We start from the raw sequence: 12291 nt of genomic DNA, 5'->3' as shown, positions 1-12291 counted from the left end.
TTGATTGATTTCTAAACAAATCAATTGACATATAACACTCAAAGCCATTGAGTATAAATTTAAGGATCATGTTTTAGAGGTCGTAAGTATGTTTTACTTTTTATTTATTATATTATATGAATCAATAAAATAATTAGAAACAGTAATTTAACTGATTGTATACTGAGATCTAATAATTTAAAACTGGAAAACTATTTTTTTTTAGATTTATTTAGTTTTATTGTGAAATATTTCTTTAGCAATACTTGTATAGAAAAAGTTACATTCAATTAATAATGTATCAAAACTAATTCAATATTTTTTGTGCATATACATTGATTCTGCGTATAAGACTTTTTATAAGTGAATAATTAATGCTCCTTGGCCGATAATGACTCCCAAGTATAGCTACCAGCTCCGTCGGATTTAGATCAAAAGTCAGTTTGAATAGAAGTGCTATTTTTTACACTGAATTGTATTACAATAAAGTCTGATGAAGATTAAATATTCGAATTCTGATTTCCTAGTAAGGTGTAAGAATTTTAATCAACAGATAATTTCAGTCATTCGATGGAGAAATTATGCTTATTTCTTAAAGAAAATTGTAGTCTTCTCATGTATTAGCATCCATAAGGCATTGGACACACACTCCTCATTTTTCTTTTTTCTAATGCATGAAAGATTGAGTCAAAATTAACATCACATGAAGCCTCTAAGTGGTGGCACTGGTCTAATTTACTGGTCTAATTTACTTCAACGGAAACTGTAATACACTTTTTTGCAGTCATTTGAAGAGAGATAAAGCAAGAAACAGATAAAAAAAAAAAATCAAAAAAGCTATTTGGTGAAATAAATATGATAGTTGTACCAAGATGGCCAACATATTAAATATAGCTAATTAATGGTGCATTATATCTTCTTCTTACATGGGGTATACTATTACTAGCTCTGTTATGCCATTGGTGAGAGCTCTTCACCATCTTTCTCTAACCCGACAATGCATTTGCTCGAGGCACCTGTGGTGAACCGTGATGCAACGGAGGCCCCAATCTCACAGGCTTGATGGCTTGCGCTGCTAGGTTTTGGATGATGGAGTTGAAGAGCCAATGACAGACGGCTAAACCAAAGATCGTGATTTTGAGAGCTAGTGCTATTAAGCTTTTTGTAACGAAATCGAGGAGCTTATTGTAGATTTGGTTCTCTCTTTGATCCATTTCTTGGAGTGTTTTTACTCTTTTGGATGAATTTGATGATTGGAATGAATGAGGTGTGTTTTGAGTGTTTGAGAAACAAGAGAGAGGTAGAGTTTGAGCAAAGAGAGATTGTTTAGAAGACATTCTTTTCTTTTCTTGGAAGGAGTCTATTTGTTTTTGTTCATCCACTTTTGCTTAAAGCACTAAATGCTTGCTTGTAAGATTCTCAAAGGCTTGTGGCAATAATGGTGGAAACTTTGTACTTCGTTAAATTTTGCTTTTGCTGTTGCTTTGGATTTTATATACTTTTGGCATATCCAGACCTCAGCACTAATCCTATTCTACAAGGACAATCTCAGAAAACTTCAAAAATTAAAACTTCAAAAATTAAAGCTTCAAAAATAACAGATTTAGGAAATTTGGCAAAAGGTAAACTAAGACGGTATTTGGTTGATAGATTTGGAGAGAGATTTGAAAAGGAAAAAGAAAACATTTTACCTACATTTTTCCTTTCCCTTTCTAATTTTTTTTTTTTCAAATTCATAAACCAAACAGAACCTTCAAAGACCTTCATACTAGAAGGTTGTGTTTTCATTTTTCTTTGACAAACTATTTTCGAGAAAATTTTCTAAAACCAGTCCATTTTTCGAGAAAACACCAATTAATTTTTTTTTTTTTTTTTTTTTAACTTGTTTTGTTAAAAAATAAAAACTATATGAAAACCCTTTCAAACTTTTCAATATTTTTGTTTCCAAAAACCAAAAACACAACCAAACAGAAATGCAGCTGAGCTTGGTTCTGACCCTAAATAAATAAATAAATAAGAAAAAAGAAGAGCTTACATTATCAGGGAGAAGTAGTTATGGTTTCAAGGAGGGTGGAAAGGTAGCCATGGTTGCATTGTGACCTCTGTGTTGGATGGATTTGGTACTCAAATTGAGTAGATTCAAATACACCACCAGTGTAGATTTTGCTTGCATCATCTTTCACTCATGCCACCCAAAAAATATATATATATATATATATATAAAAGAAGGAATAGAGTAGGCCCTGTTCATATTCATTTTTATTTCCTAGACACCAGGATACAAAATGTAATTTTTAAATAAAATAAATAAATGAAATGCCAAAATAATCAGATAAGAAACGATCTTTCTAACTCACAAAACTGGGAGCAGCAAATATTTGCCATCGTCAACACTGAAAGATTGAGCACTGGCAAAAAGGTAAGCCCGGCCCGGCTAGAACTTAATGTTCATATTCATTTTTATTTCCTTGACACCAGGATACAAAATGTAATTTTTAAATAAAAAAAAATTAAATGAAATGCCAAAATGATCAGATAAGGTACAATCTACCTGACTCACAAAACTGGGAGCAGCATATATTTGTCATCATCAACACCAAAAGATTTTGAGTACTGGCAAAAACATTAGCTCGGCTAGAACTTAACTCGTCCACAAAGACGCCAGTAGGATCCAGGGTGGAACATAGATTTCTCAAAAACCCATATATCACGGACAAGTACCTATGCAAAACAAGCGAAGCACCAATTATCTTTTGAAAGAAAAGATGAGAAATTACTGACATAGGAAAATTTGGTAACTCTATCAAGCTATAAGTAGTAACACAGACCACGAGGCCACGAGCTGTTACCTTGAAGAGGAGGTATGGGTTCAAAGACTGCTTGCATGCATATATCGTACAAAAAATAAACAAACTAATTATTATTGAAATAAACAATATTAGTTATGACAAAAGTAGCCATGCGATGGCATAGAATCGATCATTCCCTAAAAATCTGGACGTCAGAGTCAAAGGTCATGCTGACTATATGGTATGGATGCTTAAAAGTCAAAACAGGTTTAAGCAATTTTATACCTTATAGTGTTAAGTGTCCATTGGCATTTTATATAGTATTCATTTCAAAAAAATATCCATAATTGGGTCAATATGGAAAAAGTGGCCTTTCCATAAATTGTGATAATAAATCCTAAAACTGACCCAACACTATACGCCTTCTTGTCCTTTGCACCAGTTAATAGCAAAATAACAACATGAGTAACCATTCATTTTGTTTTCCTTTTAGTCCCTACAAATAGGGACTAATTCTTGCATGTGGGTGTGTAATTTAACCATAACCACACTAGCAGTGACGAGTTACTCTCATAAACCACCCAAAGATAAAACTAGGCTAAGGATATGGAAAATCAAGGTTTTAAGCATAAAATCAAGTTACCCTTATTACCCAATCTAATCACCCCCCCAATGAATACAAACTGTAGTAGAAATTAAGGGAAATCCATGGCGAAGGAAATCATTATTTCTCCAATGTTTGTTCTTATAGTCATAATACAATCATGCATGTCCTTTATCACATAAATATATAATATTTTTTTTTTCAGTCATTCATCTCTAAATGCCACTCACTATATCATATCTTGAAGGACCCTACCATAGGCTATTTACAAGTCTCTACAAAACTTCCACCAAGTCTTGTCGATAAATTATGGGAAATGTTATTCCCACTCCTATTCTTTACAAATGAAGTCCAAAATTTGTCTTCTAAGGTGCATTAAGAATCATGTCAGTTTAATTTTGCACACTAAAGACAAATTTTGGAGTGTTTTTTTTTTTTTTATTAAAAAAAATGCAGGGAAAATTGCAATCCCTAAATTAATAGCTTATACTCTATGTTACATGGACTCTTCAAAATAAATCAAATATCCATATTGAACACCTAACAATTGGACAAGGTTGTGGGACATGTGTCTGAAGATACTTTCATCAAACACTTCTAATTTATTTTTATTTAACACTATCATTAGTTGGGATACTGCCAAGTGCAAGTGGGGGAAGGTGTTGGAAGACTGCGTTAAAGACAAGGCAAGGGTTATATGAATGGATTGACATGCCATTCGGCCCTATTACAGTAAGGGCAATGCACCTACAACCTTTATGTGGCTGATGAACGATGTTCTTACGCCTTATTTAGATTAGATGAATTTGTCACGGTCTATGATGACAACATCAGGTTTATAGCATCGGCCCCATCAAGCAATTTATGTGTTGAAAACAAGCACCCTTACAAGTAAAGCGGCTCGAAAGCAACAAGTGAGAAAAGTCCTATATATTATAATAGTAAAGCCTAAATGCCCTTTACTAATATAATAGAAGCTGGCTTTCTTCGCATGCTTGAGCGCATGAATAAAACACATATATCATATGGTATATGTGTATATTGTTGTATAATTGCTATAAAATGAGTAAAATACCTTTTTGACATTGTATGTCACATGTAAGACTGTTTTATCCCACACAATAGATTAAAACTATAAAAATATGGCCATATTTTTGCTGAGTCCACGTACTCTTACATTGAATGTTTGATAGGTACAACATCTAGATACGCAACTGACACCCATACTCGAGTCCATACAGCATAGCTTCTATTCTTAGCCTCCCAATCATAAATACCAAACAAACTGTTAATGCTACTTCTAACATAATGCTATTTGAAGTGACAATCTAAACTCAAATCACTCTCTTCAAAATTTTGTGTAAGAATCATAAGCTTAATACCCATACAATGTGAACAATATTGATGACTCCCCTTATTTGTATAATAGGTACAAAAAAGACACACCACTCATCTGGCATTTTATTGGTTAGTTTTTTTTCTTTTTTCTTTTTTTATACAGGTAAATGTGTATATTAATCACAAAAATTACCAAAAGGGGCACAACCTCAGAAAACAGTTTGTATACAAAATAAAACTAGATCCTATGTAACAAAAATAAGTTCTCCTGTGAAACTAATAAAAGCAGAAGATGACTCTACTATGCTCATGTTAAATTGTACTGTCCAGCAATTTGTAAGTACCGAAACTTATAGATTGGCCAAGTATCTAACAAATGGAGTCATTCAGCCTATATCAGAAATGACATGTATACAAAGAACAGTTAAGAATAAGAATAGTTGCATTGATTATGATGCATATGTCACAATTATTTTAAAGAAATATTAGGGCAGAATTGACCAGGAAAATTATTACAGTTCTATATACCCTACCTCCTTATTTTTATCTCCAGCAACAACAGCACCTTTTGAATCATATGCCTCAAACTTCTGCAGGAACATATATATACTCGCAATGTTTCAAAACAGATAAAATTCATACCAAATAATCTAACATGATGATGCCAATTTAAAAAAAACAGTTAAGTATGTATGTAATGAACAACAGAATTATTACAATCCTCAAAGAGGAAAGAGGAGAGACAGCTGTGTTCATGGGACTTCCAAAAGCCACTTATGAACAATCCTAAATGCACTCAACCAAAAAAGTCACTGATGATAAAATAAAATGAACATAACACAAGTGCTTTACTACATGAAATATATGTTACGTTTTCCAACAAGACAGTATATATTGTTTTCTAATAAATACAAACATTAAAACCTTTGATTGCCACTTCTTTTCAACTCTTTCACACACCAAAAACCACTGACGATATAATAAAAAGGACATAACACAAGTGCTTTCTCATAATCTTGTGGCTAACGAAGAATTTGCTCCTTTTAATAATTAACTGAAGCTGAATCAGACTAGTCACACAGAATGCCAAGCATAAAACATAATAATAAACAATGAATGGAACACAATAAAATAATTTAGTGCATGAAATTAAAAATACACAGGAAGAAGATAAAGCTTAGCTGGTCAAACTTCAATGACAATCCAGTGAATACACAGCACCGATACGTATATAAAAATCCTTGACACGAAAAGAAAACACAAGACCCTCACTACTAATGTGTCAATAAACTAAAACATAATATTCAAAGGCAAAGCAACCATCCATCAATAAATATTTTGAGGGCTTGTCATAGTGCAATAAAATCAAGTCCTTGGCTAGAAATCTGCATCATAATTGCAATCCCCAAAACTACTCAACAATCTACCTGGCGTAGAGCCCATAACATTTAACATATGTATTACAACTAAGCAACAAAAATATTTCTTATAATATATTTATATTTATTTCATCTAGGCACTCCCAACCTTAGACACTTCCACGTACCCTGAGCCCCCTCTGTGAGAATATTATGTTAATTATGTAAATATATTAGATTGATTGTAAGAATATAGGTTTATTCTTATTTCCCTTTTTAGGTTAGATCTATATAACTCGGTTGTACATTTTGTATTATACATAATTGAATATACAAGTTCTTTCAGAATTCTTACATGGTATCAAAGCTTCTCTGGTTCGCTCGAGTTTGCTCTGTTGGTTCGTTGGGTAGCACTCATTAGAGTTTGAACAAGCGACCTCTATTTGTTCAACCCATCTCACAACCCATCACTGGTTTGTCAGGATTCGACCAATCTACTCCTCCCATTTGTTTGTCACATTAGTTCGTCAAACCCATTGAGTCGCTTGATTCATTTGGCTTGTTCAACCTATCTGGTTGGGTCATTTGGTTTGAGAAGAACAATTTGGTTGTTTCGTCACATCTGTTTGTGGTTTTCTCCCTTGATTGCGATCGACTTGCTGCTTGTCTGGTTCTGCTTCATCAATTCGAAGGTCATTCTCTCTCTCTCTCTCTCTCTCTCTCTCTCTCTCTCTCGTTCGACTAGTCTGCCTGGGTCGACTATTCATCCGGTTCAACTCGATCTATCTAGTTCTCCTCTGGTTTGTGGATTGATTTCTGGTGTTGGTGATTCAATTTCTGGTGTTGTTTTGAAGCTCAACTCTCTCTATCTGGTTTTTATTTGCACCCAGTTCTCCCTCTCTGGGTTTGGGTTTGAGTTGTGACCCATTTGCATTGTCCTTAGTGGTTCTCTTGGTAACTTTTATATTTATTACATATTGGCCCATCTGGTGTTAGCTTTGGCTTATTATAGTTTGACCCCTCAGATTTCTTGTTATTACTCTTCGACTCCTTGTTTAGCTATTTTTTTTCTATTTTGGATTTATTACACTTTAACCCCTTATCTCTCTAGTTATTACGATGTCTCTGACTTTTGATGAATGTGCCTTGCGCCATCAGAGGGGTCATTGGAAGTATCATTGTCCTAAGAAGGGACGTCTGCCTGTCTCGTCTTCTCAGCAATTTCAAACCCAGTTCCGAGCACTTTTCGGCCTCCCGCTGGTTCTATTACATCTGCTTCGACTCCTGATCCTGACTTGACTTCTTTGAGTGCTCAGATTGCTTAACTTCAATATATATTGTCTACCTCTCAACCATCCCCATCTGCCTCCACTGTTTCCTCTATTTATTCAGGTTTGCTTGTGTCTTCTTTAGGTATCTCTTCGTCTATCTGGATTTTTGACCTAGTGTCTCTTATCATATGACTCTCCATCTCTCCTTACTTCAAAATTGTATTCTCCCTCCCTTTCCTATTATTGTTAATGCTGCAAATGGGTTTGGTATGTCTTTTATATCTGTTGGGTTTGTCGTACCGTCTGCTATGTCTACTGTCTTTATTCCATCTGTCCTTCATATTCCTCAGTTATCTGTCAGTTTATTATCTATCAGTCAACTTGATATCTTTAGTTTTGATGTTATTTTTTCTTCTTCTATTTGTTCTGTGCAGGATCGGATGTCCAAGCAGCAAATTAGGACCGACAATAGAGTTGGAGACCTCTCTGTAGTGGAGAGCTTGCATCTGCCTATGACTACCTCTCCAACTACCTTTTCCTCTTTTCAGTTAGATTCTCTGTCAAGTCCTTTCTATTTGTAGCATTTTAGATTAGGGCATTTGTCTGATGACCACTTACAGTCTTTACCTTAGTCAGGTATATTGGGTAAAGTTTATCCTAATCAAATGACCGAGTGCCGGGGGTGTAAACTTGCCAAAATGATAGCTTTACCTTTTTGTAAAAATATTTCTATATTTGATACACCATTTACTTTAATCCATACTGATGTCTGGGATCCTCCTCTTGTCAAAAAAGGTTCTGCATACTATGTATCATTTGTTGATAATTGCACCCGTTACACTTGGGTTTATCTTATGGCTCCTTAGTCTGACTTCTACTAGATACATCGTACTTTTCAGTCTATGATCACTACACAGTTTGGGTCTACTATTAAATTGTTACGATCTGACTTGGGTGGGGAATTTTTTTAAAAATGAAGCTGCGAGTATTTGGCCAAATTGGGTACTATTCACCAAACTTCTTGTACTGATACACCAGGCTAAAATGGTCGAGCTGAGCGTAAACACCGTCATCTCCTTGAGACAACTAGGTCTCTTCTTCTCTCTACCTCTGTTCCGGCTCTGATTTGGGGTGGCGTAGTTCTTACTGCTGTTTTTCTTCTCAATCGTATGCCTACTCCCCTTCTCTTTAGTCGGTCTCCTTATGAGGCTCTATTTTCTCAACTTCCTAATTACTCCCTCCTTCACGTGTTTGGGTCTGCTTGTTTTGTCCTTTTATCCCATAAAGATAGGACTAAACTTAGTGCTCGGTCTGTCTTGTGTGTCTTTTTGGGTTATAGTTTTACTCAGAAAGATTATCGTTGTTATGACCCTATTTCCCATCACCTTTATATCTCTCGCCATGTTACTTTTCTCGAACGTCTTACTTTCAGCTTCCTCCTCTTATAACCCCAATTTCCAAAGAGGATTTGATTCACATTGATCCATTTCCTTCTGAGGTTCTTTCCAACGAGTACATCTCTACTATTCCGCATAAGCTTGTTCCCTCGTCTCCTCCTACCACCCCTCCTGTTGAGTCATTGTCCCCCAAGAGTCTGTTCCTTCTTTTCTTCCTCCTCCTCCTCCTTCGTTAGTCTATTCTCGTCGCAAGGTTCTCCCTCCAGCGATTGCCTCTGCCACTGCTGCTGATCCTCCTGCTTCTGATGACTCTAATCTTGTTAACCGTAAGTATCCCCTTTGCAACCGTAAACAAATTGTCAAACTTGATGTTAAAATTGATGTATATTATTGATTGATATAGATATGTTGATTTGTTAAAATTGATGTATATTATTGATTGATATAGATATGTTGATTACAAGATAGTTGTATTACAATTCCTATACAATCTATATATAGAAGAAAATGTGGTAGTAGGTGTAGTGGAGGTGATAGTGGGTTAGGTGAAGTGGAGTGTGTGGTGAAGTGGAGGTAGGTGAAGTGGAGTGTGTAGTGGAGTAGGTGAAGGTAAAGATGGGAAATTCTAACACTTGATTTTACTAAAACATGTCTTTCTCCTTCATACTGTACCTTTTTGTCTGCTATTCACTCTTTTCAGAACCTCAGTCTTACAAAGAGGCCTGTCAGGATCGTAATTGGATTCAAGCTATGAAGGATGAGTTGTCTGCTTTGTAGAAGACAACTACTTATGAGTTGGTTCCGTTGCCTGCTGGCAAAAATTTGATTGGTTGCAAATGGGTCTATAAAGTCAAGACTCACTCTGATGGCTCTCTTGAGCGCTACAAAGCTCACCTGGTTGGTAAAGGTTTTTCACAAGGCTATGGTATTGATTATAAGGAGGCCTTTGCCCCTATTACCAAGATGGCTATGTCCGTACTTTGATTTCTATTGCTGTTGTTCGTCATTGGCCTCTCTATCAAATGGATGTTAAGAATGCTTCTTTTAATAGCCATGTCACTGAGGAGGTTTACATGCGTTCTCCCCCTGGCCTTCCTCATTCCTTTGGACAAGTTTGTTGTCTTCGGCATGCTTTGTATGGTTTAAAGCAATCCCCTCGTGCTTAGTATGATCGTTTTCAAGCCGCTGTCACTCAACGTGGGTTTCATCCTTGTGTTTAGGATTCTATTTTGTTTCTCCTTCACACCTCTATTGGTTTTATTGCCCTGTTATTATATGTAGATGATATAATTATCACTGGCTCTAACTCTTTTGTTATCTCAAAAGTCAAGCAACATCTCTTTTGCACCTTCGAAATGAAGGATCTCCCTTGCGATATTTTCTTGGTATTGAGATAGCTTCTTCTCCTAAAGGCTACTTTCTGTCTCAAGCTAAGTATGCAAATGAAGTTATTCACCGTGTCGGTCTTACTGACACTAAGATTTCTGATATCCCCATTAAGCTTAATGTGAAGTTTAACACAACTGATGGTGTCCCTCTAGATGATCTTGCTTTGTATCAAGAGCTTGTGGGTTAAGACTGTCAGTCGTCTTGATTTTGCCTATGTTGTTCATGTGGTTAGCCAGTTTGTTTCTGTTCCTCATTCTACACATTGGGCTACTTTGGTTCGTATTCTTCGCTATTTCTGGGGTACTATATTTTAGGGCTTACTACTGTCCTCTACTTTTTTGGACTTGGTGGCCTATGCTGATTCTGATTGAGCTGATGATGTTATTGATTGCAAGTCTACTTTTGGCTTCTGCATGTTTTTTAGTGATTCCTTAATTTCTTAGAAGAGCAAGAAACAGACTATTGTTACACGTTCCACTACCGAGGCTGAGTATCGTACTATGACTTATGCCATTGTTGAGATTGTTTAGCTTTGTTGTCTCTTATTTGATTTGGGTGTCCCTTAATCTCCTCTGACCTCTCTTTACCGTGACATTCACAGTTGTCCAAAACGCTGTCTTCCATGAGCGAACGAAACACATTGAGATTGATTGTCATTTTGTTTGTTAATATTTGCAATCTGGCTCCATCTCGCTTCCTTTCGTCTCTTCGGCACTTTAACTTATTGACTTCTTTACTAAGATTCACATCACTGCTCGTTTTCAGTTTCTTCTTGACAAACTCTTAGTATTTTCTGCTAAAATACATTGAGTTTGAGCGAGAGTGTGAGAATATTATGTTAATTATGTAAATATATTAGATTGATTGTAAGAATATAGGTTTATTCTTATTTCCTTTTTTAGATTAGGTCTATATAACTCGATTGTACACTTTATATTATACATAATTGAATATACAAGTTCTTCCAAAATTCTTACACCCTCTTGCCCTTGCCCCCGTTCCCACTTCATGCAACTAAGGTCCAAGGCATTTTCAAGACAACACATTCATTTAAGAAAAGAGCATAAAAAACTCTGGATCCTGAATCAAATCAATGGAACGCTTATGATAGAGAGCCACCATATATCATATGTGAAACTTTGACCTATTGACAGATAAAATATATACACATCTATACAGATATATGCGGCTACAAGTGAAGTGTTTTTGAGACAAAGTGCTTGATTTGTGGAGAAGCTATCAAGTAGAGGGCAACCCAAGTTTTGTCCTTGCTAAAAGGCTGAAACTCTTATAAAAAGACCTTAAGAGATGGATCAAGGAGCTTAGTAGACTAAAGGTGCAAAAGGCTAAGGTGTTAGAGGAGATCTCAAGCTTTGATGAGATCAAAGCTAGGGTTGGTCTTGGGAGGAAATGGTCAAAACAGAGGATTTGAAGGCAGAGTTTGGGGGAATAATTAAATGGAAGAGATAGTTGGAGGCAAAAGGTTGTCCAGTGAATCAAGGAAGGGGACAAAAATACACTGATCGGTCATTCATAGGATAACCAATGCTCACCCAAGGAACAATCTCATATGAGAGTATGTATTGATGGCAAGGCTCTTAAGGAGTCGGAGATCAGGACAGGGACTACAAACTTCTACGAGGGGGTCTACTTCAAGAGAGGGGAGGGTGGCACCCTCAGCAAAATGACATGGATTTTGATAGTATCTCCTTGGAAGGAGTAGAGTGATTGGAGACACCTTTTTCTGAAGATTAAGATTCTTAGAGCTCTAAAGGACCTCAAAGGGGATAAAAGCTTCGAAGCCGGATGATTAGAAATGATAGGGGGTGGAGAAAAAGGAAGTGAAGGAGGAAGTGAAGGGTATGAACTTTGAAACGAGTTTGAATGCAATCTTTTGCTCGATCCCTAAGAAATGAGGGTAGAGCACACTAGCTATTTCAGACCTATTAGCCTAATTGGTAGGCCTTTAAACTGTTGGCAAAAGTGTTGAATTCTCAAAATGCATTTGTGGAGGGTATGCAGATTCTTGATGTAGTGCTTGAAGCTAATAAACCTTTTTATTCTAGATTAAGGAATGGAAAGGCAGGCCACAGGATGATCTGCAGATTTGATATTGAGAAGGCTTATTATCAAGTGAATTAAAATATTTTATAATACAAGTTAAAA

At 35.9% G+C, this 12291-nt stretch overlaps 1 protein-coding gene across 2 annotated transcripts in view; it reads right to left on the bottom strand.

The window, feature by feature from the left end:
- Positions 1-2309: 2309 nt before the first annotated feature.
- The window catches only part of LOC114288142 (Mitochondrial inner membrane translocase complex, subunit Tim44-related protein), a 34558-nt gene continuing 24576 nt past the window's right edge, over positions 2310-12291 (bottom strand). For both annotated transcript variants that reach the window (XM_028231626.2, XM_028231627.2), the window contains 2 exons: positions 5244-5300; positions 2310-2700 (listed from right to left, as the gene is read on the bottom strand). In XM_028231626.2, coding sequence (XP_028087427.2) covers positions 2614-2700; positions 5244-5300 — 144 coding nt within the window. In that variant the 3' untranslated portion in view covers positions 2310-2613. The remainder of the gene's footprint in view (positions 2701-5243; positions 5301-12291) is intronic.

Source organism: Camellia sinensis, chromosome 2 (assembly GCF_055761805.1).
Source record: "Camellia sinensis isolate YWXY chromosome 2, ASM5576180v1, whole genome shotgun sequence".
Lineage (NCBI taxonomy): Eukaryota > Viridiplantae > Streptophyta > Magnoliopsida > Ericales > Theaceae > Camellia > Camellia sinensis.
The sequence above is the reverse complement of the archived record's forward strand: the minus strand, read 5'-3'. Positions and strand labels throughout refer to the sequence as shown.